We start from the raw sequence: 24,145 nt of genomic DNA on the forward strand, positions 1-24,145 counted from the left end.
GAAAATTCCAACTCAATCTCAACAGAGCAGTAGTGTTAAAAGTAAAAAAGACAAGGGTATTAAAAAAGCATATATTGTCACTTTTTTTTTTTTTTTTTTTTTTTTGAGATGGAGTCTCGCTCTGTTTCCAGGTTGGAGTGCAGTGGCGCCATCTCGGCTCACTGCAACCTCTGCCTCCCTGGTTCAAGCGATTCTCCTGCCTCAACTTCCTGAGTAGCTGGGATTACAGGCACCCGCCACCATGCGCAGCCTAATTTTTTTGTATTTTTAGTAGAGACAGGGTTTCACCATGTTAGCCAGGGTGATCTCAGTCTCCTGCCTCATGATCCACCCACCTTGGCTTCCCAAAGTGCTGTGATTACAGGTGTGAGCCACCACACCTGGATATTGGCACATTTTCTAACCCCTGGGAAGATCAGTGACATCTTTCAGGAAGAGAATATTTTTCTGGAAACCTGAGAGGCAAGTAAGGGCGAGTTAGGCCAAGTGGCATGGGAGAGTGATGAGGAAAGAGGAAAAAAAAAAAAAAAAAAAAAAAAAAGAATACATTCTGTATGAGGAGAGCCCAGAACAACAACGTGACTAGAAAGAATGGACCAAGATCAAAGTCCCATGTGGGGGCCTCTATGTTGCTAGCCCCAAGTATGCAACTGCCTAACACTTCTTCCACGAGCAGATCAAGTGGTTTGGCTAACCTGAGAGGAAAGGGGCCCTGTATTCTTTGGTGGAAGAAGAAAGGAAAAGGTGAAGAGTCAAATCCCAGACACGTTCTAGATCCATTGTTTTGCCCCTTTTCTTTGGTATGGTAGGGAGTGGTAATGAAGGGGGCACAAATATTAAAACAGAAATGTCATAGAAGTGGCCCCTTTTACTTTTCTGGGGTCTAGAGAAAGACCCAGTACCCCTACTCTGCTGGCAGAGACTAGAGACTAGAATTTTTGTCCCGGGAGTCTCATTCCAGATATTATTCTGGAGCTCCTCACAGACCAGGAAGCCTCGAGCAATTTATTGACTACTTTGGCTTGACTTTAAATTTGATTTTTGAATGACTGGGGCTTAGAATAAAGAAAGAGAAGTAAGCATTGCATGGGAAGGAAAAGAGGAAGGAAGAGGAGGAGGAGGAAAGGAAAGAGAGAGAAAGTGAAAGGAGAGAGGGAAACTGAGATTAAGAGTTTCGTGTGCCCTCATTTCAAAAAGCAACTGTCACCTAAGGACCCTTTGGGTGGCATATAGATAAATATGAATAAGGCTTGCTGCCTGCCTTTGAGGAGCCTACAGTTCGCTTATCTTATTCATTAGTGTCTTCTAATATTGGTGTTCCAGTGCCATTTATATTTCTCTCGTTGAAAAAATTTCCAGAAAAACTCATTTACATAAAATTGGCACCATCGATTATTAAGTTTACTACATACACTTACCTCTATGTCTAGGTCTTTTTCTATGTATCTCTATTGCTATACTCTACACAGACATTCCAAACACACACATACACACACACCTATTATCTTTTCTGAACCATTTCAGTATATGTTGTAGGCATCTAGTATGTAATCCTAAATGAAGGGATATTTTCTAAAATAATCACAACATGGTTGAAAACTTCAGCCTCAATGCAATACTTATAAGTAGTCTGTAGTCCATATTTGTAGTTCTCATGGGTCTTAATAATGCCCTTTATGGTATATATATATTTTTTGATAACAGAATCCAGACTGTATTGCATTTGAGGATCATATCTCTTTAATCTCTTTCTTCCTCTCTCAATGCCAAATAACTCACATTTTTGGAGAATGCAGGCCAGCATTTTTGCTTGTATTTGGTCTTCTTCTTTCTTTACTCCCAAGCCCCAACTGTAATATAAACAGGTGACAGCCTCGATTTCCATGATTGGCTACGTATACATCATTTATCTGTTCCAAAACTTTTGACTGGATTGTAAATATGCAACTTCACAACTCCTTAGTGTCATAAAATACCAGACAAAAAGACTATGTGGGGATGTCCCTGCCTATTATAAAATATTCACCCAAACAACTTAGCTAAGCAAAACATCTACTGACATTTATGCATCATCCTAACTTCCTCTTTGCACTAGGCCAGCAGAGTCTTACCCGGAACGTTATATCATCTTGATGATATCATAGCTTTTGTCCCTCGTCTTGTCAGTCCCGTTAATACTCAAACATGTATCTGGTACTTCTCTTTCCAATTAACTCTAAATCTGACAAGCCAGCCCCCTTGACTGGGAACATATTTTGTGAACTGTGAACTCCTCAAAGGCAGGCAGCAAGCCTTATTTATTGTTCTATTCCTAGCTTGGCTCTCTCATTCTTTAGCCTGTGATTTATCTTGCTTTTTGATTAGCTTATAAGCTATAGTTCCTTGTGTCTGTTCCCTCTCTTTCCCCATCTGTAATTACCATTGTCCATGCTAAATGCTTTTCAAGTTACAGTAACTGCAATCACAATACAGCTGTGGTGCCTTTTTAAAAAAATAAAAATAAAAAACAAAAAACAAAAAACAAAAACAGTTATCCCCTACTCAACATACTCCACAAGCACCAGTGCTTTACAAGTGTAACCGTTACTGAGGAGCACATTAGACCTCCCAGATTGAAATCTCAGCTTAGACATCTACTATGAACTTGTTATGTTCTTTGATCTTTAATTTCATTATCTGTAAAAACAAGGATATTAAAAGTACACCTAGCTTGTTGGGAGATTAAAGGGCTGTGTAAGAGAATAAATATGGAATGTTCCGCACAGTTCTAGGTATGTATTGACATTTTTAAATGTTTCCTGTTGCTATTATTTTGGGAATAACATAGCACCCAGAATATAGTTTTGGTTTCCCGCTCTATTATCCATTTATTTCTTAAAAGAACAGTGGAAGCTGTAAGGAGTTATTCCTTTATGCACAGATATGTGTGCCTTGTTAAATTCCTTAACATTAAAGTATAGAAAGAGACAATCTTCACTGCAGGACCCCAGAAATCCAAACCTCCGGCCCTTGTAGCTGACCAGATTAGTTTATAGTGTTTCAATTTCTGATCAGGTTTGCAATGATGTTATTGTAAACATTCCTGTGTTGTATGCTATCTTTTTACCTGTGTAAAATGCATTAATGATAAGAGTACACTGCACTTGCAAAATCCAAAACTCCCAGGAAATCAGGATACTTACATTCATTAATCTCATTAAATTCATTAGATATCCCAACCCCCTGGGGAGGCTAAGTGATAAATATTCTCTCTACTTGAGACAACTGAAAGGCCAGACTGCCCTTGCAAAGCTTGAGTTGTCACTCACTAACACACACAGTCTGTGGAAATCTATTTGTCTAGTATCTCTAAAGGGCATGAGCCTATTAGGGGAACGATAAAATTTAAAAGAGACAAAACACACCAAAAGCACCAAATTAATATAAAGCATATGAGGTAGTGATAAATTATATGGAGAAGAAAAAATATATAGAAAGACAAGGAGTAACATGGAGTAGTTGCTGATATTTTTACATAGCATGATCAGAGAAGTCCTCTCTAATAGAGAAGGCTTTGAGCAGTGGTGACCAGAAGCAAATAAAGCAGCAAGTCCTGCAGATACTGGAAGAAAAACGTTGCAGGCAGCTGGAACAGCAAGATCAAGGCCCCAGGACAAGGAAATGCTTGGAGCTCTCCAGGAACAACACAGAGGCCAGAGTGGTGAATGAGGTGTAAGCAGGTAGTGTAAGGAGGTGAATGGGCAGATTGTATAAGCAGGCCATGAGCATTCAGATGCAATGCTCTTTCTTCCTCTGGACTATACACTTCCTGATTGTGTATAACTTTGTAGGCATAGACATGGACTTGGTTTTCAGTAAGTCGGGAAGCCATTTAAGGGTATGGAAGAGAGGAATTAAATAATCTGACCTGCACTATTTTAAGAAGATAGTTCTGGCCCCAGAGGTCAACATAATCTGTAGAATGGGAAGAGTGGAGTCAGTTATGAGGTTATTGTTATAATCTAAGTGAAGAGTGATAGTGACTTTTACCAGGGTAGGAGTGGCACAAATGGTGAGAAGTAGATGGGTTGTGCATTCTACTTTGAAGATAGAGCTGAAACAATTTGCTCAGGTTTGGGTTGTAAGGTGTAAGAAAAGTAAGGGAATCAAAATTGACTCCAAACTGTTTGACCTGAGCCTCTAGATTGTTGGAGTTGCCATTAACAGAGATGGGGAAGATTAGAGGAGGGTGCTGGGGATGGGCATATCAGTTAGTCATTGTGCACATAAAGTTCAGAGACAATGGTTTGAGGGCATTGGTTTTCAAACTAGGACATGCATTAGAACCACTTAGAGGACTCATTAAAACGAGATTGCTGCATCCAAACCCTGAAGTAGATTTTTCTTTTGTCTTTTTTTACCCCAGGGTTTTTGATTTAGTGGATCTAGAATGGGATGGGACCCAATACTTTGTATTTCTAACAAGTTGCCAGGTGATGTTGATGCTGCTGGTCCTGGGACCACACTTGAAGAATGACTTTTCTAGTATTGAGAGTATCCATGAAAGGCATGGCTAAGGTAAAAAAGCCTCAGGGCATTAGCAGGGGGGAGTTGAAGTATAGTTGCTGGAATGCTTTCTGCACCTGGACTGCTGGAGTACCCCCTTCAGTTCTACTTTCTTCTACCTCATGGTCAATATTGATATGTGTTAGCCCATAGTGAACAACAGTTTTTGAGTTTTGATCCTCCTTCACATTCGGTCACAAAGAACCCTGTGAAACGGAATATTCTAAACACATGAAGAGTTGACTCAGACACTAGCTTTTGCTTCTTCTCTAGTTAAGTCTAATTTATCTAGATAGGCTGCAGACACCAACCTAACTACATACCCATTTCTATGGGAAGAGATATGCCTAAGAAATTAATTTGTCTGACAAATTTACATTAAAGAATCACATTTTTTGCTTTAGATGTCATACAATTGAAAGCAAATGTGAGTTTTCTAGGTACAAACTTAATTTGATAATTGTATTGTTCTGAAATTAATTCTGGCATTTAAAGAAGAAAATTGTTGCTTCTTATGGAGAAATATTCTAGAGAGAAAAATAGAGTGAACATCCACTTCTTTTTAAAAGTTATAGCTTATAGCAAAACACACAAAAAAAGGACAAGCAAACCTTTATAATGAAAACACAGTTTTGCAATAATGATCATGACAGTCTATGTAATGGAAAAATTCTTTTGATAAGAATTTATCATTACCTTAGTGGTCTTTAGTCATTTTGACTATGGTCTACTATAAAAATGTGTTTTATATCACAAAACCACACAAATCATTGTTTACCTATAGATATTATGAATATATATATATATATATATATATATATAATTTTTTGAAATTTACCCTGAGTGTATGACAGATGTTTACTATGCTGTGCCCTATCAGTTTTAATATTGCTGGCTTTCCCCACTAAATTGAGAACCAAGATGGCATAATTAACAACATGGACTCACAAGATTGATAGGGTTGGAATCTTGGCTCTGCCTCTAACTGTGTAATCTTGATGAAATTGCTTAACCTCTCTTTGCCATCAGTAAATGGGAATAATAATATATCTACCTTATAAGGCAGTTATAAGGATGAAATGAGTTAAAGAACTTAGAATGGTGACTGACATATAGTAAACACTACAGAAATATTAGTTACTAATATTGTTTTCACAACCCAATAATATGTAATGGCTTGAAGTTTGAAAAACAAACAAAAAAACACTTATGTGGATGACTAAGACTAACCTCACCCACCTGCCACCTTACCTTTCAACACGTATAAAAAATTAGTAAATTAACTTTCTCAGAGGCAACATTAGTAAGTTCTTTTATTTTGTATGGAGGGTGAAATAGCTCCATTTCCTTTTAAATCCTTAGTATGTTCCTTTAAAGCATAATTGTAAGTCTTTTCAGGAGACAAGGTATGATCTCTTGAAAATCCAGACTATAAAAAGAAAATTCTTCCTTAGATAATGTTTTATTCATTGGTGTCGTGTCTTGCATTTAATGTATTTTCAAAAACTATTTGTTTAAAATGAGTGTAAATCTTAATAGAAAAATTTTCAAGGAGACCAAGTGATGCGTATAGATAATAAATTAATAACTTTGTAATTTACAATGATTTCACATTCATGTGTCTTAAATCTGTAATTCAAATTGTGTTACATGAAATGCTAAATTGAAACATAAAAGTTTGAAACTCTTCAAGAGTCACCGTGTACAGTGTACTAGTTATAGATAATTTGTCAAAACACATAACCCCAAATTATAATGGTTCAAATGCAATGTAATTTTTGCTGATCACCGATAAAACAGTCCAAAGTGAGTTTTCCAGTTGTGGAAAGGGCAATCTGAATCTGTTACATGCATCACTCTGAAGCCCAAGTCCATAGTGGGTGTGCTGCCTTCAAGCTTGACTTTCAAAGTAATTCTGGTTACCACTATTCCAGCTCTGTGGAGGGAGCAAAGAGCTTGTAGGAAGACAAGTGGGATTTAGCGTCAGGAGTGGAAGTGTCACATAAGATCTCCCATTTATGTCTCATTTGTCAGAACTCAGTAACATGGTCACTTAACTGCAAAGAAGACTGGGATGTGTGATCCAGTCTTGTGCCAACAATGAAAACAGAAAATAGATTTTAATAACAAATCGCAGACTCTGCCAAACATCATTAAGTTCTATTGCAAAAAATCCTTGTTTAGCACTATTTAGGTCAATGTTTTCTCATTATATTTGACTAGGAATCCTGATTTTCTCTCTTGGCACCTCATAACACACTATAGAAAACAACACACTTTGGAAAAGATGGTTGTCAGGAAACTCTCAAATCTCATACGGAAAGTAATCTTGCATTTTCCAAGAACGATGAGAGAAAGATTCTTTTAACTTCTTCAAAATTGATTAGGACAGAGATGCAGAACAAATAAACTATATGTTTCACAAATATATGATTAAATAATTATTAGCTGAATACCCTTGTAACAGTCACCCAGGAGGCAGAACCTTCCCAGCTACTTGGAAGGAAGAACTTCACAACTTCCTCCTAATAGTAACTAACTTGCTTCCCTTAAAAGTAAATTCTGCCCTGATGTCTATGATAGTCTTTTCCTTACTTCTCCTTACAGGTCTAAAACCAGAGTGGTTCAAATTCAGATTGTTAGTTCTGTCTTTAGATATGTCTTTAAACCTCTTTTAACCTAGCTTCTCTTCCCCTTGCTTGTTTTCCCCCTTCCTAGTAATTTATTGGTGAGGAAACAGGCCACCTGTCCTATAACCATTTTCAGTCTCTCTTTTGTGAATTGCATCTGCATGGTGAGGTTTAACATGTTCCTTTATCCTTGAATTTCCTGTAAATTGGAAGTTGGATATCAAGGCTTCATTAGTCTTTGACAAGACTCCTTCACAGAAAGTGTGCTGTTTGCCAGATAGCACATTAATGTGTGTTTATCACTTTTTGTGAGTGTGGCTATCACTGATGGTCAACGACTACAGCCTTTGCTATTTAGGGAATGCAAAATGGCAGTGTTCAAATTCTATCATTCTTCCTTATTTCTTTGTGGAACTGTTTCTATTGAAAGAATTTTTGCTTCCACAGCCATTTAATTATTCAATAATCCATTTTGTATTGAGAAGGCAAGCAAAATTAATATCAACTTTTTATTTGCTGGTTTTCAAAATGGGGAATTTTTAGCAGCTTTCACTGTATGTGACTTTTTTGTGTTGTTATGAAATCACAGATTTAAACAAATTTGATGTGTTTTAATCCTTTTCAATTATCATTTACAATAATATTCAGATTCTCCTAGTGATAGTCTTTTAAAATGTGTCCCATAAACATTTCAATAAAGACTCTGGTGGTCCTCATTAGCTTCTGTGCTATATATGTCAGGATGTTTCAAGCTCATCTTGGACATTTCCTTTGTCAGACTTGGAATCAGCTATTGCTCTATAAAAACTTGATTTGTTTTAGTGGTAATGCCTCTTCAGTGCCACAGAAAGAGCTTTAGGAGTGCTTACTGTTACTGGATTCCACTATTCCTAGATACTTCAGTAGGCAGAACATTATAATATATATTATTATTTCCTTTATTTTGAAGACAAAATATAAAAGTGGGTATATACTAATGTTTCCAATTGAAATTCAGAACAATAGGAGTTAGTTCTGTCTTACATCTGTATCTCATTTTTTCATACTAAGAATCAAGTTTATCAAGGACACTGAAGATTATAATCGAAATAGAATATATAATAATTACACATTTGCTTTATTTCACATAAAAGAAAACATTCTCAGAATAATACTATACTACCACCAACACGAGTATTTGAAAACGTTAATATTTTTCATATAAATTCTCCTTTTTTTTACATTTGTGTTTTCTATAGATCTTCAGAGCATGTAGCTTTTATCTAAGTTCCACCTGTGAAGTGGCTCATTGCAAATCTCTATATTGAAGTATTTCCAGTCATTGGAATGAATGTATGTCTAAAACTCGGTCTCCAGGAAATTCCTAAGATAGGGCTCATGGAAACATGAGTTTGAGTTCTTGTATGTTATTAACAGTATATCTATATTTTTTAAAAATCGTTTTTAATTGACACATAATTGTATATATTTATGGGGTACATGTGATGTTTTGATAGATGTATACATTGTGTAATGATTACATCAGGGTATTTAGCATATACATCACTTCATGCATTAATTATTTCTTTATGATGAGAACATTCAGAATCCTCTCTTTTGGCTGTTTTTAAAAATGCAATGTAATATTGTTAAGCATAATCACCCTACTGTGTACTGGAACACCAGAACTTATTCCTCTTATCTAAGTGTAGCTTTCTATTCGTTAACCAATCTCTCCTGATTTCACTCTCTCCTCTACCTTCCCCAGCTTCTGGCAGCCACAATTCTACTCTCTACTTCTATGACATCAAACTTTTTAGAATCCACTGATGAGTAAAATCATGCCATATTTGCTGCAAAAAAAAAAAAAAAAAAAAAACAGGATGTCATTTGATTGTGGCTGAATAGTATTCCATTGTGTATGTCACATTTTCTTCATTCGTCCACTGATGGACACTTAGGTTCACTCCATATATTACCCGTTATGAATAATGCTTCCATAAACATGGAACTGCAGATGTCTCTTCAACATAACTGATTTCATTTTCTTTTATTTCATTTCCCACTACTACACAGTAGTGGGAATGCTGGATTATATGGAATTTTATTTTTTATTTTTTGAGGAAACTTCCTGCTGTTTTCCATAGTGGCTGGACTAATTTACATTCCGACCAAAAGAGTGTAAGTCCCTCTGTTTCTCCATCCATGCCTAACATTTTTTTTTTTTTGTCTTTTTGATAATAACCACTTTAATTGAAATGAGGTGATACCTTATTTTGGTTTTGATGTGCATTTCCCTGATAATTAGTGACATTGAACATTTTTTTCTTTTACCTGTTGGCCATTTGTATGTCTTCTTTTGAGAAATGTCTATTCAGGTCTTGTGTCCATTTATCTTTGGTCGTTATACTTGAAAGTGAGCTATGCTGGACATACAATCCTTGGATCATGTGTTGTTTTTTTTTCTTTGTGCATATTTATTATATTTCTACATTTTCTTCTTGAATAAAATTTTCCTGTAAAAAAGTCTGACAATATTTTATTTTCTTTATAAACCAATACTCAAAGAATTTTTTTTTCTGTTCTATAAAGCTTAATAATTATACTAGGATATGTCTCAGTATTGGTGATTCTGATGTGCCTTTCCAATAAGTAGTTAGAAATTTTTTTCTTTATTTTTATTGGAAAGTTTTCTGAATCTTCTTTTCATTAAGTTCTGTGCTCTTGCCTTGGTTTTCATTTTCATGAAATTTTATTACATGCATGTGGTATCTACTTTTCCTTACTTCTCTATTTGTCAGTTTTTTTCAAATTATTTTATATCTCTTTTTGAATGTGTTTTGTAATTGTTTTCTTTACATCTTTACTTTCTCTTTAAGCATTATTTGTTGTATTTTTATTCTTGTATTTCTTCTTGTTTCATTTTTATTTCTAAAAATGATTTTTAAAGTTCTAATTATTTATTGGGTTCTGTCACCTAATTTTTGAATTTTTTCTAATCTTTTTCTGTTCTTTTATATCTTGGGTCATTTCTTAAGTGACTTTTAACCCCTTTGGATACAGTAGTTTTTATATGTTTTGTGTGCATTTCTTTCTGCTGCACTGCCTAATCTGTGGGGATGTTAATCTGCCCTTTATTCTTTTTCCTTAGAATATTCTTTCATGGAATTTAAATTTTATCTCTTTCTTTGTTTACTTTTCTGTGAAATTCGTTTCTGTGAACTTTTAAAAGGGAGTATGGTTGAGGATTGTTTTCTTCTCATTTGATTTCGTGGCTCCAAGGCTCCAACTCTCTCTCTCTCTCTCTCTCTCTCTCTCTCTCTCTCACACACACACACACACACACACACACACACACACAGTCAAAAAGAAAACAGGTTACTTTGTGAGATTTAATGTTTCCCATTTCCTTCCTCACCTTGCTTCCTGGTCCTTTCTTTTTCCTCACTGCTATTTTGCTTGTTTCACTCAGTTGGGAAATTCTTCCCACCTGTTTTTGTTTAGTAGAGGGGTGGGGGGAGAGGAGGAGATTGTTCTGGAAGGGAGCTCTGGCTTGTTAATGTTGGCAGTTCAGTGGATCCAGACTGTGTCAGCTTCCAAGACCTCTCCATAAACCCCTTATATTCAGCTGCTCTTGAAGTGTGAAAATTTCTCCAGGTCTCAGCTTTAGTTCCCCATTTTGGTTGCCTTGGGTCATCAGATTGCCCCATTTTTACCTCCTGCTCTCTTCTCTCAGATGCTGATATCACACAGGTCCAGGGCTTCCACTGTCGGTCCCACCTGCTTGTGGTTTGGAATTTGTGGTGATGGCTTGTCACTTTATACTGAGCATATGGTCTGTGTGTTCTTGGTTTGGCTCTCCTTGTTGCATTGTGATGTGAAAAGATCTTGTCTCTACTTCTGTGACCATCGCCTAAGAATCTCTGAGAACTGTGTTAAACCTGTGAAGCATGAGTAACGATTCTTCAGATCCAGACTTTTCTATGTATTTTCTCATTCCTTGTCAGCTTTGGAGAACCAGGGTTTAATTTCATTAAAAAATTCTTCTGAAAGCTCTGCAAAGGTATTTTTGTGAACGTTTTACACTATTTTTCCAAATAAGAAAACTAAGGTTCTTGAAGTATAGATCCATTTTGGCCTCAGGAAAAGACAGAGAGAGAAACAGCAAAGCTACTGACAGTAGGACTAATAGGCTATCCAAGGGAGAGACCATCTCAGAATTATCAGTTAGACCCTGTAACAGAATTAAGGCATTGGGTTTCTGTATCTGACGGAAGCTTACAAGGCCAGGCCTTGGAGTCACGCTTATCCCCAGACAATAAATTTGCAGAGTGATTTAAATTCACAAATAATTGGATTTATCACAGGTTTTATTAAACTCTGATTATTACTAGTTCAGTGATAATGAGAAAAATATCAAGTTATACCTCCTTGTTTAGATGTGTTTAAAATGTCTTATCTAAATTATCTGACATCTTTTATATGAGTAAATTAAAACTCAGTTATGTATATTTTGTATTAATTTCCTGATGGATTCTATTTTTCTAGAAAATGCCAGCTAGATTTTATAGGAAATGTTATGAGAAAAGAGAAAACATTATATTCTTTTCATCAGATATACATAGCTATGGGAAACTCTTACATTCAGATAATATGACCATAATCCAGGGTTGGCCATTTCTCCGCTAATGGCAGCTTACAAAACTACAGTTGAAGAACCAAATTCCCCTTGAAGAACCAAATTATTACACATAACAAACATTTATTATTTGTATGCTCTATCCCAGACACAGTACATGGCACAGAATGTCTAAGAAAATTAAGACTTTGGCTCTCAAATTGCCAATAGGAAGGAGTGCACAAACATAAATACATGTAACAGAAATGTTTACTAGATGAGGCAATTCCATGTATTATGGGTCCAAGCAAGTCAACTGAGGCTCACAGAAAGGACATCTGATTTCATCTGGAGGGATATGAATACAAGTATTTAAGTCAGGCAAAAGGCTTTGCTTCTAGAGATAACAAAATGTGTGAAGGCATAACGTCATAAGGGAAGACAGAACTTTAAGGTAAATGCTGCTTTACAAAAGTGGTAAGTTAGAAAAACTAGTCTCATGAAGGGGTTTCTGTACTAGACACTAACAGGTTCTAACTGGATCATCTTCCCTAGCAAATAAACATTAGCTATATAATCTTGATTTTTTAAAAATAAAACTGGTCCAAAGTTGACTTTTGATTAGTTATTCACACATCATTTTCCCACTTCTATATTCAGGAAATTGACAATATGTCTTTATATAATTACTCTAGAGAAGAGAAGATCCAGAATTGTATTTGAAGAGTCTTGATCTAATAAAGAAATCATCCAGATAGATATAAACATCCTTTCTCTTCTCTTTTTTACTTATCCTCACCCTCCTCCATCTCTCTTGTGGATAATTCATTATTTTATGGACTTTCTATAAACAGCTAATAGAGAGAAAGACATAAGGATAAAAACACTAACATTAAACTTTCTATAACTAGCTATTAGAAAGAAATAAGGAGAAACAGTAGTCTATCACTTGTTAGCAGCACTAGGAGAATTTTTATAAGATGAAGTGTGAAAATACTGCCTGAGACGAGGCTGAATCATGTTCGTGAACCCATACAATCCTCTTTGCCTGTTTCTATGGGAAGAAACTTAGCAGGGGAGTAAGATGCAGCATTGGTTTTCTTTATAGTAATATGTAATTATCCAAAACTGTATGGTATGAAATGTGGATGAGCCTCAAGAAGATATTTTAGAACTACACCCATCAGACTTAGACACATATGGACTGTGAGATCCGAGGAAGAAAATTTTTAAATCTCATCAAGTTTCATCCCATCCCCATTCTTCTGTCTCATCTAGGTTTAGATGAGGAACTAAGGTTTAGAGTATAGAAGCGAATTGTTCAAGGTTACGTAGTAATTTGATTAATGTGTGTATGCTTTATTTTCTCTTTTACTTGATAGCTTAGACTAAGCAGGTACCTAAGCCTTTACCTGTAATCACTTGTTTCAGACATTGATTACTTTATAAAATAAAAATGCAGGAGAGCACTAATCAGGAGCATCTACCAAGATACTTTCATTTTATTTTATTGACAAATCATTTGTTATTATTCTACCACATGAGAAGCAGCATTCAAATTAATTGGTAAAATAGTAATAAATTATTGGTAAGCATTTAGCATGGAATTCATGTGCAGATAATTAAGAATAATTGCTTGGTTTCATGGGCTTTTCTTGATTATCTAGAGACAATTTGATTCAATTAAGTATAAAATTACTTTGTAAGTACTGACAGATCCAAATACAAAATCACATGGATGGTGAATGTGTATCAATGGTCCAAACTTTTACAATTAAAAGAAAAAATTGTGGCATGCTTTTTGCATATTTTAGTGCAATCCAACATAATAATTTTTATTCATAGCCAAGACTCAGTTTATAGGTTTTGTTCTTTATTACTATATCTGAAAGGGGAATAGGAATAAAAAACAAATAAAATGTCCCACCTATAGAAATGGTGATTTGATGATCTTAATCCAGAGACTTTTATTTCTCCCATGACTTAAGAATCTATGGGCCTTATTAGATTTGGGGGTCTGGGATTGCACGTTGTCAACATGTTTAATAGTATTTGTTGAAAAACTGCGACATATAATTGATATCAAGACTTTCAAGGAGTGACATGAGAAGTAGAAGCCATGATTCAACATGCCCTAAAAGAATTTGTAAAGAAAGTAAGAGGCAGGGCAATGAAGAAACAGAATGGCAATGTAAAGAAAGGTAGCACACGAGGATACATGTATGTATGTGTTTAGAAGCAGTTGTATACAGAATATCCTAAGCATGGGTGGAAGTTTGCTCAAAAAGGAAGAAAAGAACCTGGCATTGTTAGATAAAAGAGATAAAAGACTGTGAGAAGAGTAAGGCTTGATTAGTGTTCTGAAAACGGTGAATAGGATTTGGAGGACAGTGGAAAGAAGATTGTTTGAGTAGGAGGAGCTTGAAGCCCCACTATGGGTAGACCAGCTAGATGAAATCTGGCAGGCCAGTTGACCTGGGTCAAGAGTATTATAGGAGCTGAGGCTATTACAGGAGCTGGGTCAAGAGTGTTATAGGAGCTGAGGAGGACACGTGGAGCCACAGGTATCATGATATTTGTAGGATATCTTTGGTGTTCACATTTTCACGTTAATTTTGCCAGAAGGGCAACAGCATGCAGTTGTCCATGCTCTGTGGACCAAAGGCATCCCCAAATAAGAAGGTTCTAGTGTATTGGCAATATTGATTTTATAATTCCCTTTCTATATCTCTGTGTTCTAATGTTTAAAAAATGATTTTCTCATGAAAATTTTCTGTGAGATTATTTTTATTAGACTAGACTATCTGAGGTCACAGGGCAGTGTCTTCCTTTTTTTTCTTAAAGCATTTAAGCATTCAAAATATATAGATCTCTTACACTGTTGCAGACCATTCGAGAGTACAGTATGAGTTTAAATGATAGAAATAGTCTCCGTGTGCTTAATTATATATGGGAGATAGAAATGTAGCCTTCGGCCGGGCGCGGTGGCTCAAGCCTGTAATCCCAGCACTTTGGGAGGCCGAGACAGGCGGATCACGAGGTCAGGAGTCGAGACCATCCTGGCTAACACGGTGAAACCCCGTCTCTACTAAAAAATACACACACACACACACAAAAAGCCGGGTGAGGTGGCGGGAGCCTGTAGTCCCAGCTACTCGGGAGGCTGAGGCAGGAGAATGGCGGGAACCTGGGAGGCGGAGCTTGCAGTGAGCTGAGATCCGGCCACTGTACTCCAGCCTGGGCGACAGAGCGAGACTCTGTCTCAGAAAAAAAAAAAAAAAAAAAAAAGAAATGTAGCCTTCAAGGTAACACAGGAAAAACAAAAGAGTTGTCAGGTGGAAAAAAACAGTTTTTAATATATCACATAATGATTTCATTTTCTAAGTGATATGTTTAACCCTCCAGATAATCTATTGTCTATATTGTTATATATGTACCTACTTATATATGTATATCTTATATAATTTATCAAATAAGTTGCCCACAGTTAACTTTTCCTGCTCTGATTTTAATAGTTTTAACCCTCCAGATAATCTGTTGCCTATATTGTTATATATATGCCTACTTATATGTGTATATCTTATATAATTTATCAAATAAATTGCCCACAGTTAACTTTTCCTACTCTGATTTTAATAGTCATGCGATCCCCACACAATGCAGAGAAGAACTCGCCACCTGCTAAGACCATCACTGAGCTCAAGGACTTGTGCCGAAGACTCACAGGTGCAGCCTTGCCTCCTTAATGAAAATTGCTTCCAGTTCCAGTACAATCTAACAGGTACAGTTGAAATCTATGACCTTGTCGTTTTCCCTGAACATTGACTAATGAGAGAATTTGTGTGTGTGTTTTCATTCTCAAGATTAAGAATGGAGAGTAGAATGTGTATGTGGTTTATGTGGTCTTGCATAAAAGGCTGAGGACTTGATGTTTCTAGTATCCCCTCACAGAAAGAAATGCCCACTCTTGGCATGTCGAATCAGCAAGGCGACATAAAATCTCTGTAGTAAGAGAAGCTTAGAAAGATTTGGCAACATTTCAGAAAAGTGTTGATTTAAGCCACGATAAACTGAAACAACAAAAATAAGTAGCAGAGAATAATTTACCATTGAGAGAAAATGTAATCATACTGTCATAGAATTTGGCTCTTTCGTGCTTTTTATTATTTCAGAAAACTGAGCTTGTGATGTACTTTCTGTATGGGTCTGAATAAGAAAGAATGCTAGGACTGGCTGGTCAGGGATGTTTTCAAGGCACTGGGAATTACATCAAGTCTAGCTGTTCAGCCACTGCTCAGCATTTTTCCAGGCACCACAATGCTCAGTGTCTAAAACCAGAGGACTGTTATGGTTACATTGATCTGCTCCTTGCCATTCCCTGCAGCAGCAGACATTCCAAAATGCTGCAAAATGTGGAACCATATTAAGTCACAGCATTGAATTCAATACTGACAACCAAACCACCACATGCCTGCAGAGGCAAAGTAATTGCCTTTTCTGAAAGAAAAAAAAAAAAAAATCCTCACCACAGCCACATTGACTGCTGAGATTCCTCTTGTGGAAAACCTCGTAGTGACTTCTGTGGGGCTGTCTGATTGTCTTCATGGGTGAAGATGAGCTGGTGTATTTGTCCTTTTTCTTTAGAGAAAAGATCTCTGGTTTTTACAGTACTGTTTCAGAAATACAATATAACTTGCTTTATTGGAAGAGCATATCTTTGAAAGACTGATTTTACTATACATGGGTTCCTATTAAACTATTAGATCATCTACCAAATATGGAAAATTTCCTTAATGAGTTTTGTATGATCAAGGGTCTTCCTTTCTACTGACACCAAAAATAACAGTTGTTTAAAAATCAAATTAACGGCCGGGTACGGTGGCTCACGCCTGTAATCCCAGCACTTTGGGAGGTCGAGGCGGGTGGATCACGAGGCCAGGAGATTGAGACCATTCTGACTAACACGGTGAAACCCCGTGTCTACTAAAAATAGAAAAAATTAGCCAGGTGTGGTGGTGGGCGCCCGTAGTCCCAGCGACTCTGGAGGCTGAGGCAGAAGAATGGCGTGAACTAGGGAGGCGGAGCTTGCAGTGAGCCGAGATTGCTCCACTGCACTCCAGCCTGGGCGACAGAGAGAGACTCAGTCTCAAAAAAAAAAAAAAAAAAAAAAAAAAAAAAAAAAAAAAAAATCAAATTAACTATGGGATAATTTATTCTAATTCTTCACCATCTAGTTTGTAATATGACTAGCCAAATCTGTAAAACTTTTTCTCACGACAGAATAATTTGAAAAAAAATATAGTTTCTGTAACAGTCCATGCAGTTTTATGTGCCTTTCCCTCTTTCTTTCCTGGAGCATCTCTTTTGACTATTCTGTATCAAATGCACTAAATGGTTTAAATGGTTGGATTTAGTGTTGAAAACATTTTCAAGTTTACATAAAAGATTGGTGTCTTAATCTGTCCTGGATACTATAACAAATTGCTATAGACTATGTAGCTTATAAAACACATAAATGTATTTCATATAGTTCTGGAGGCTGGAAGTCCAAAATCAAGGTGCTACTAGATTCAGCATCTGGTGAGGAGGGCCTTTATCTCTAGATAGTGCCTTCTAGCTACACCCTCCCAGGATGGAAGGGGCAAACAAGCTCCCTTAGGCCTCCTTTATAAAGGCACTAATTTCATTCATGAGAGCTCAGCTCCCATGTTCTAATTATCTCCCAAAGGTTCTCCCTCAAAATACCATCACCTAGAGGGTTGCAATTTAAATATATGAATTTTGCAGGGGGACACAAGCATCTGGACCATAACAATTGGCATCATTTCTGGGTTGTTTTTTCTCTCAATTATCCCAAGCAAATAGTTGATTCTAAAGTGGTTTTTCTTCACCATCCTGGTTAGTATATTTCCTCTGCTACTTCAGCCAACCATGAGATGGTTTCTAACAAACCATTTGGTTCTTTATCTCTGGAAAGCAAATTTAAGCAGGTAACTCACTTTTCTTTGTGTATTTGGTTTTTGTTTGTTTTGCAATAAAGGCATTGCACGATGCTTCCCAAAGCTACCTGGAAATGATTTTAGGATTATGTGTGGACTATCCTCCACCAATGCAGATAGTCAAAGAGCTGTTGTATTTTGCTCACATGGCCATAATTTTGAAACTCAGTGTGGGTGATCCTATGCCTGTAGAGTGGAGCACATGCCAGCTGAGTGAAAATGCACCCTGTGGTCAAGGCGTCAGGACCCGCCTACTAAGCTGTGTGCGCAGTGATGGCAAGCCAGTCAGCATGGACCAATGTGAGCAGGTAATGTGTTTATATTCGTATCTCACATCCAAGGCTTGTTTTTCTTAATATTGGTCTGCAGTTCTATGAGGTCCAATATAGATAACGGACTAATTTCTTCTCATCTCAGCTTAGGTTCAGTTAGAGTAAAGGGTGCCAGTATAGTACGGTTATAGGTCACTAGTTTTGAATTTAGTCAAAATGACTGGGAAAGGTCATTTTTGTAGTGGAGAAATGGGTTCATTAAAAATATATGTTTTTATTACTTGTAAAATGTTATTTAACTGTACTTGTTTGCCAAATTGTTGACCTTGGGGCGACTTTGATATTTAAATATGATTCTTTTGTATTGGACAGGTGATTCATTTGCATATGTGATAATACTGTCCCTTGCATAGAAGATGAACATGGACACTTGCCATTACAGAATCATGTCAGTTTGCTTAAGCAGATAATATTTGGATAAAAGCAAAGATTTTTCTTTGCGACCTATATTAAAATGCATCCCTACCAAGTTTCAAATTAATGGGTTCTGAATGTTTGTAATTTTATTGCCCTCCTTTTTTTCCTCTGTTCCAAACTATATGGAGTTCAGACAAAAGCTATAGTCAGAACTTTTCCAAAGAACTTGGCATTTTCTTGCCAACATGTAAATGAAAAACACTGTGAGGGCAGTTTAATAGAAGTAAAGATACTATCACACTTCAAGAATTACTTGAAAGAATCTTTCAATAAATTGGAAAAAGGGGGCCAGTTAACTCACATTTCCCCGGAAACTTCTTTAACAAACTGGCAAAATCAAAATTGGTGGCATTTCTCTTAAGAGAGGTGGAATACATCAGTGGGAATTAAAACAAAGCAAACCTCTGTCACCTATCCTGACTTCGCTCTGTTAAGTATTGTCACAACACGCTCAAGCTCTTTAAACCAACGGAGCAGTTGCAGACTACGTCACCAATCCTAAGAACAGAACATCTGAAATGGATTTCCATTTGGTCAAATTCTGAAACTGACTGATACAGGGCAGAGTGCTGTATACCATGATTTATTTTAACATTTATTTTATTTAATCAGCCTCTAAAGAAGTTGTTTGTTTCAGGGGAAAAAAAAATCATTAATCTACAACTCCCAATAGGTGAGCATTGATTATTTAGTGTATGTAATGAGTATTTTCTTTTGATACAAGAATATATAAACTATTCATTAACAGAAAGTCAGTTTCTGTGATTTCCAGATACCATATGCCCAATAAATATGTAAAAAATATCAGTTTTTAAAAATCTCAAATTATTAACATGACTAGAATATCCATATATCTCAGACAGATTATAGGTCTCATTACGATAATATCCATTTCACCCACTTGGCAAGTCATTGTACTGTAATCATTAATTTTAGCTTGGTGAGGGTATTGCTAACATATAACACATGTTGAATGTCCAAGTTTTCCTAAGTAAGCACACAAATAGTGTGTTATTCCTAGAGTAGAATTTTTTATTGTTCTTTCTGTGTTTCTCAGGTGTTTTATTCTTTCACTAAGACCTCTGCTACCTTGGCCATTAGAAAATTTGTACCATTTCACAAGATGCTGGTTTCAGAGAGGACAAGAAAAAAAAATAAACTGCATCATCAATTTGATCCATAGTTATGACCATTATTGTATTTTTAGCCCAGGCTTTTTTATGCACTTCAGATGGGTTTCTGATTGTATTTTTATCCCCATATTATTTATTTTCTAGCCTAGCTGGCTTTCTGTGTTGGCCCTCTATGTACTTTTGGCCTATTCAGAAGCACAAAGGGCCTGAATTTGGTGTTGAAGTGTCTTTCTGGTTCCTTGCTGATTGAACAACAGGACAGATCTCTATGTAGCGAGACACCTCTGCTTTCCTGGCAGCCTAATGGAGTTTAGAATTTTATAAAAAGAAATTTGGGCTGACAAGTTTTGGTAATTGAAGGGCAATCATTTTCTATGATTGTCACCAGTTTATATAAGAAGGGATATATTTCCACACTGAAATATGGAAAGGTTAGTATCACAGAATAAAGGAGAGTCTTTCCCGCGAAAGGACAGTGATTTGACTAAAGAGTGATTCCTCCAATAAAGTTGTGTTTCATTTCCATTTGCAGCGTAATTTGGAGAAGCCCCAGAGAATGAGCATTCCCTGCTTGGTGGAATGCGTCGTCAACTGTCAGCTCTCAGGGTGGACGGCTTGGACAGAGTGTTCACAGACCTGTGGCCATGGAGGTATTGGTTTCCCCATGTTTCCCGCTAACTAGTATAGGGTTTCTAAATATCTTTCAGTATGCTATAGCTTGATAAATGGCATAGGGTATGGGACCCAGCTGAAGTCAACATGAAACTGGCCCACAGGGGAAGAAAACCAGAGTCTGGCCTCATATCAGTCTAGGAGAGTGAGGCAGAGGTTGCAGAATGGACCAGATAACAGTGGCAGACTCCAGAGAGGCTGAGGAACCTGTGGGGCAGTGTTTATTCAGAAGGTCATAAGCTCAACAAATTGAAAAAAACATGTTGGCCTCAGTGGTTTTTGGAAAAAGTAGTATGTATTATTTAACTAAAGTTGTATTATTAAGTAAAGCTGTAAACCCCCAAAGCACATCCTAGGCTGAACATAATAGACTAGAGACTTGCTTTTCACCCATATAAATAGAGGGCCTTATGCTTCAAAATGTAAATCAGGGACGCAAGTTCACAGAGGTTCTGCCACTTTAACAGGACCAAGTTACTCTGGATGGTGATATCACTTGGCACTGTGGAGATTTTATGAACTGGGTTGGAAGCAGCATACATTTCTTACGTATATATTAGACAAAATTGCTCTACATTTCCAACTCATTGGAAGCTGGCAGGGAAGGAAATGTACTTTCTGAGTTGTCAGCCACATCTCAGCAATAATATTATAAACGAAAGGGAGTATAAATCTTTGGGGAAGAAACAGAAATCATTACTACACAATCCCAGAATCCCAGTGGATAAGTAATGCACCATGGCAAGGAATGCAGAAGGCAATTGATACTCAGTAGTGAGGCAGGTAAGTGGAAACGGAGATGGCATTCCAGTCATTAGGGTGAAGTAGGGATCAAGACATGGGTCCACGGGAGAAACAGAGCTGGCTTAGGATAGAACTCTGGTCCTAAAGTAGAGTTGCAATATATCACAAGGTACATGTCAAAAATTTGGAGTAAGGACCTAGGGAGAAATCCTGGTACACTGTTAGTACATCTTGTTACATTTTGTGCTGCTATAATAGAATACCTGAGGCATGTTAATTTATGAAGAAAATAGCTTTATTTGGCTTATGATTCCTGTGACTAGAAGGTTCAAGATCGGGCAGCTGCATCTGGCAAAAGCCTCAGGCTGTGTCAACTAATGGCAGAAAGCAGAGGAGAGAAGGTGTTTGTAAAGAGATCACATCATGAAAGAGGAAGCAAGAGATAGAAACTGAGGAAGCAAGAGAGAAATAACCCTGTGTTGCAGGAATGAATCTATTCAATGAATGAGAACTCACTCACACCCAGGGAGGACATTAATCCATTCAGGGGGGATCTGCACTTATGACCCACACACCACCCCATAGACCTCATTGTCTAAGACCACCACAAAGGGGATCAAATTTTGATCTGAGTTTTGATGGGAACAAACCAAATTCAAACCATAGCAATCCACCGGTGAATCTAAAAACTCATGTTCCTCTCACATGCAAAATACTGCCATTCCATTCAATAATCCTAAAAGTCTTAACTTGTTTCAGTACCAACTTAGAAGCCCAAAATCCAGAGTCTCATCTGAGACTGAAGGTAAGTTCTTCCAGCTTTGAGTCTACAAAAAAAAAGTTATTTACTTCCAAAGTACAATGGTGGTATAGACATTTGTGAACATTCGTATTCCAAAATAGAAAAGCTAGCAGAAAGCAAGAAATATCTAAGATCAGAGCAGAACTGAAGGAGATAGGGACACAAAAAGCCCTTCAAAAAACCAATGAATCCAGGAGCTGCTTTTTTGAAAACATCGACAAAATTGATAGAGCGCTAGCACGACTAATAAAGAAGAAAAGAGAGAAGAATCAAATTGATGCAATAAAAAATGATAAAGAGGATACCACCACCAATCTCACAAAAATACAAACTACCATCAGAGAATACTATAAGCACCTCTACACAAATAAACTAGAAAATCTAGAAGAAATGGGTAAATTCCTGGACACATACACCCTCCCAAGACTAAACCAGGAAGAAGTTGAATCCCTGAATAGACCAATAACAGGCTTGGAAATTGAGGCAATAATTAATAGCCTACCAACCAAGAAAAGTCCAGGACCAGATGCATTCACAGTCAATTCTATCAGAGGTACAAGGAGGAGCTGGTACCATTCCTTCTGAAACTATTCCAATCAATAGAAAAAGAGGGAATCCTCCCTAACTCATTTTATGAGGCCAACATCATCCTGATACCAAAGCCTGGCAGAGACACAACAAAAAAAGAGAATTTTAGACCAATATCCCTGATGAATATCGATGCAAAAATCCTCAATAAAATACTGGCAAACCGAATCCAGCAGCACATCAAAAAGCTTACCCACCACAATCAAGTTGGCTTCATCCCTGGGATGCAAGATTGGTTCAATGTATGCAAATCAATAAACATAATCCAGCATATAAACAGAACCAAAGGCAAAAACCACATGATTATCTCAATAGATGCAGAAAAGGCCTTAGACAAAATTCAACAGCCCTTCATGCTAAAACCTCTCAATAAACTAGGTATAGATGGGACATATCTCAAAATAATAACAGCTATTTATGACAAACAGCCAATATCATACTGAATGGGCAAAAACTGGAAGCACTCCCTTTGAAAATGGGCATAAGACAGGGATGCCCTCTCTCACCTCTCTTATTCAACATAGTGTTGGAAGTTCTGGCCAGGGCAATCAGGCAGGAGAAAGAAATAAAGGGTATTCAATTAGGAAAAGTGGAAATCACATTGTCCCTGTTTGCAGATGACATGATTGTGTATTTAGAAAACCCCATCGCCTAAGCCCCAAATCTCCTTAAGCTGATAAGCAACTTCAGCAAAGTCTCAGGATACAAAATCAATGTGCAAAAACCATAAGCATTCCTATACAGCAATAACAGGCAAACAGAGAGCCAAATCATGAATGAACTCCCATTCACAATTGCTTCAAAGAGAGTAAAATACCTAGGAATCCAACTTACAAGGGATGTGAAGGACCTCTTCAAGGAGAACTACAAACCACTGCTCAATGAAATAAAAGAGGACACAAACAAATGGAAGAGCATTCCATGCTCATGGATAGGAAGAATCAATATTGTGAAAATGGCCATACTGCCCAAGGTAATTTATAGATTCAATGCCATCCCCATCAAGCTACCAATGACTTTCTTCACAGAATTGGAAAAAAACTACTTTAAAGTTCATATGTAACCAAAAAAGAGCCCACATTGCCAAGACAATCCTAAGCCAAAAGAACAAAGCTGGAGGCATTATGCTACCTGAGTTCGAACTATATTACAAGGCTACAGTAACCAAAACAGCATGGCACTGGTACCAAAACAGAGATATAGACCAATGGAACAGAACAGAGCCCTCAGAAATAATACCACACATCTGCAGCCATCTGATCTTTGACAAAGCTGACAAAAACAATAAATGGGAAAGGATTCCCTGTTTAATAAATGGTGCTGGGAAAACTGGCTAGCCATATGTAGAAAGCTGAAACTAGATCCCTTCCTTACACCTTATACAAAAATTAATTCAAAATGGATTAAAGACTTAAATGTTAGACCTAAAACCATAAAAATCCTAGAGGAAAACCTAGGCAATACCATTCAGGCCATAGGCATGGGCAAGGACTTCATGACTAAAACACCAAAAGCAATGGCAACAAAAGTCAAAATAGACAAATGGGATCTAATTAAAGAGCTTTTTCATAGCAAAAGAAACTACCATCAGAGTGAACAAGCAACCTACAGAATAGAAGGAAATTTTCACAATCTACCCATCTGACAAAGGGTAATATCCAGAATCTACAAAGAACTTGAACAAAT

General features: G+C 36.9%; 1 protein-coding gene across 1 annotated transcript in view; it reads left to right on the plus strand.

Annotated features, from left to right (window-relative positions):
• The window catches only part of THSD7B (thrombospondin type 1 domain containing 7B), a 779,270-nt gene that overhangs the window by 703,264 nt on the left and 51,861 nt on the right, over positions 1-24,145 (plus strand). Inside the window, exons 17-19 of the mRNA XM_026449366.1 lie at positions 15,412-15,553; positions 17,964-18,079; positions 20,186-20,303. Coding sequence (XP_026305151.1) covers positions 15,412-15,553; positions 17,964-18,079; positions 20,186-20,303 — 376 coding nt within the window. The remainder of the gene's footprint in view (positions 1-15,411; positions 15,554-17,963; positions 18,080-20,185; positions 20,304-24,145) is intronic.

The sequence above is a fragment of the Piliocolobus tephrosceles genome, chromosome 11, assembly GCF_002776525.5.
Source record: "Piliocolobus tephrosceles isolate RC106 chromosome 11, ASM277652v3, whole genome shotgun sequence".
Lineage (NCBI taxonomy): Eukaryota > Metazoa > Chordata > Mammalia > Primates > Cercopithecidae > Piliocolobus > Piliocolobus tephrosceles.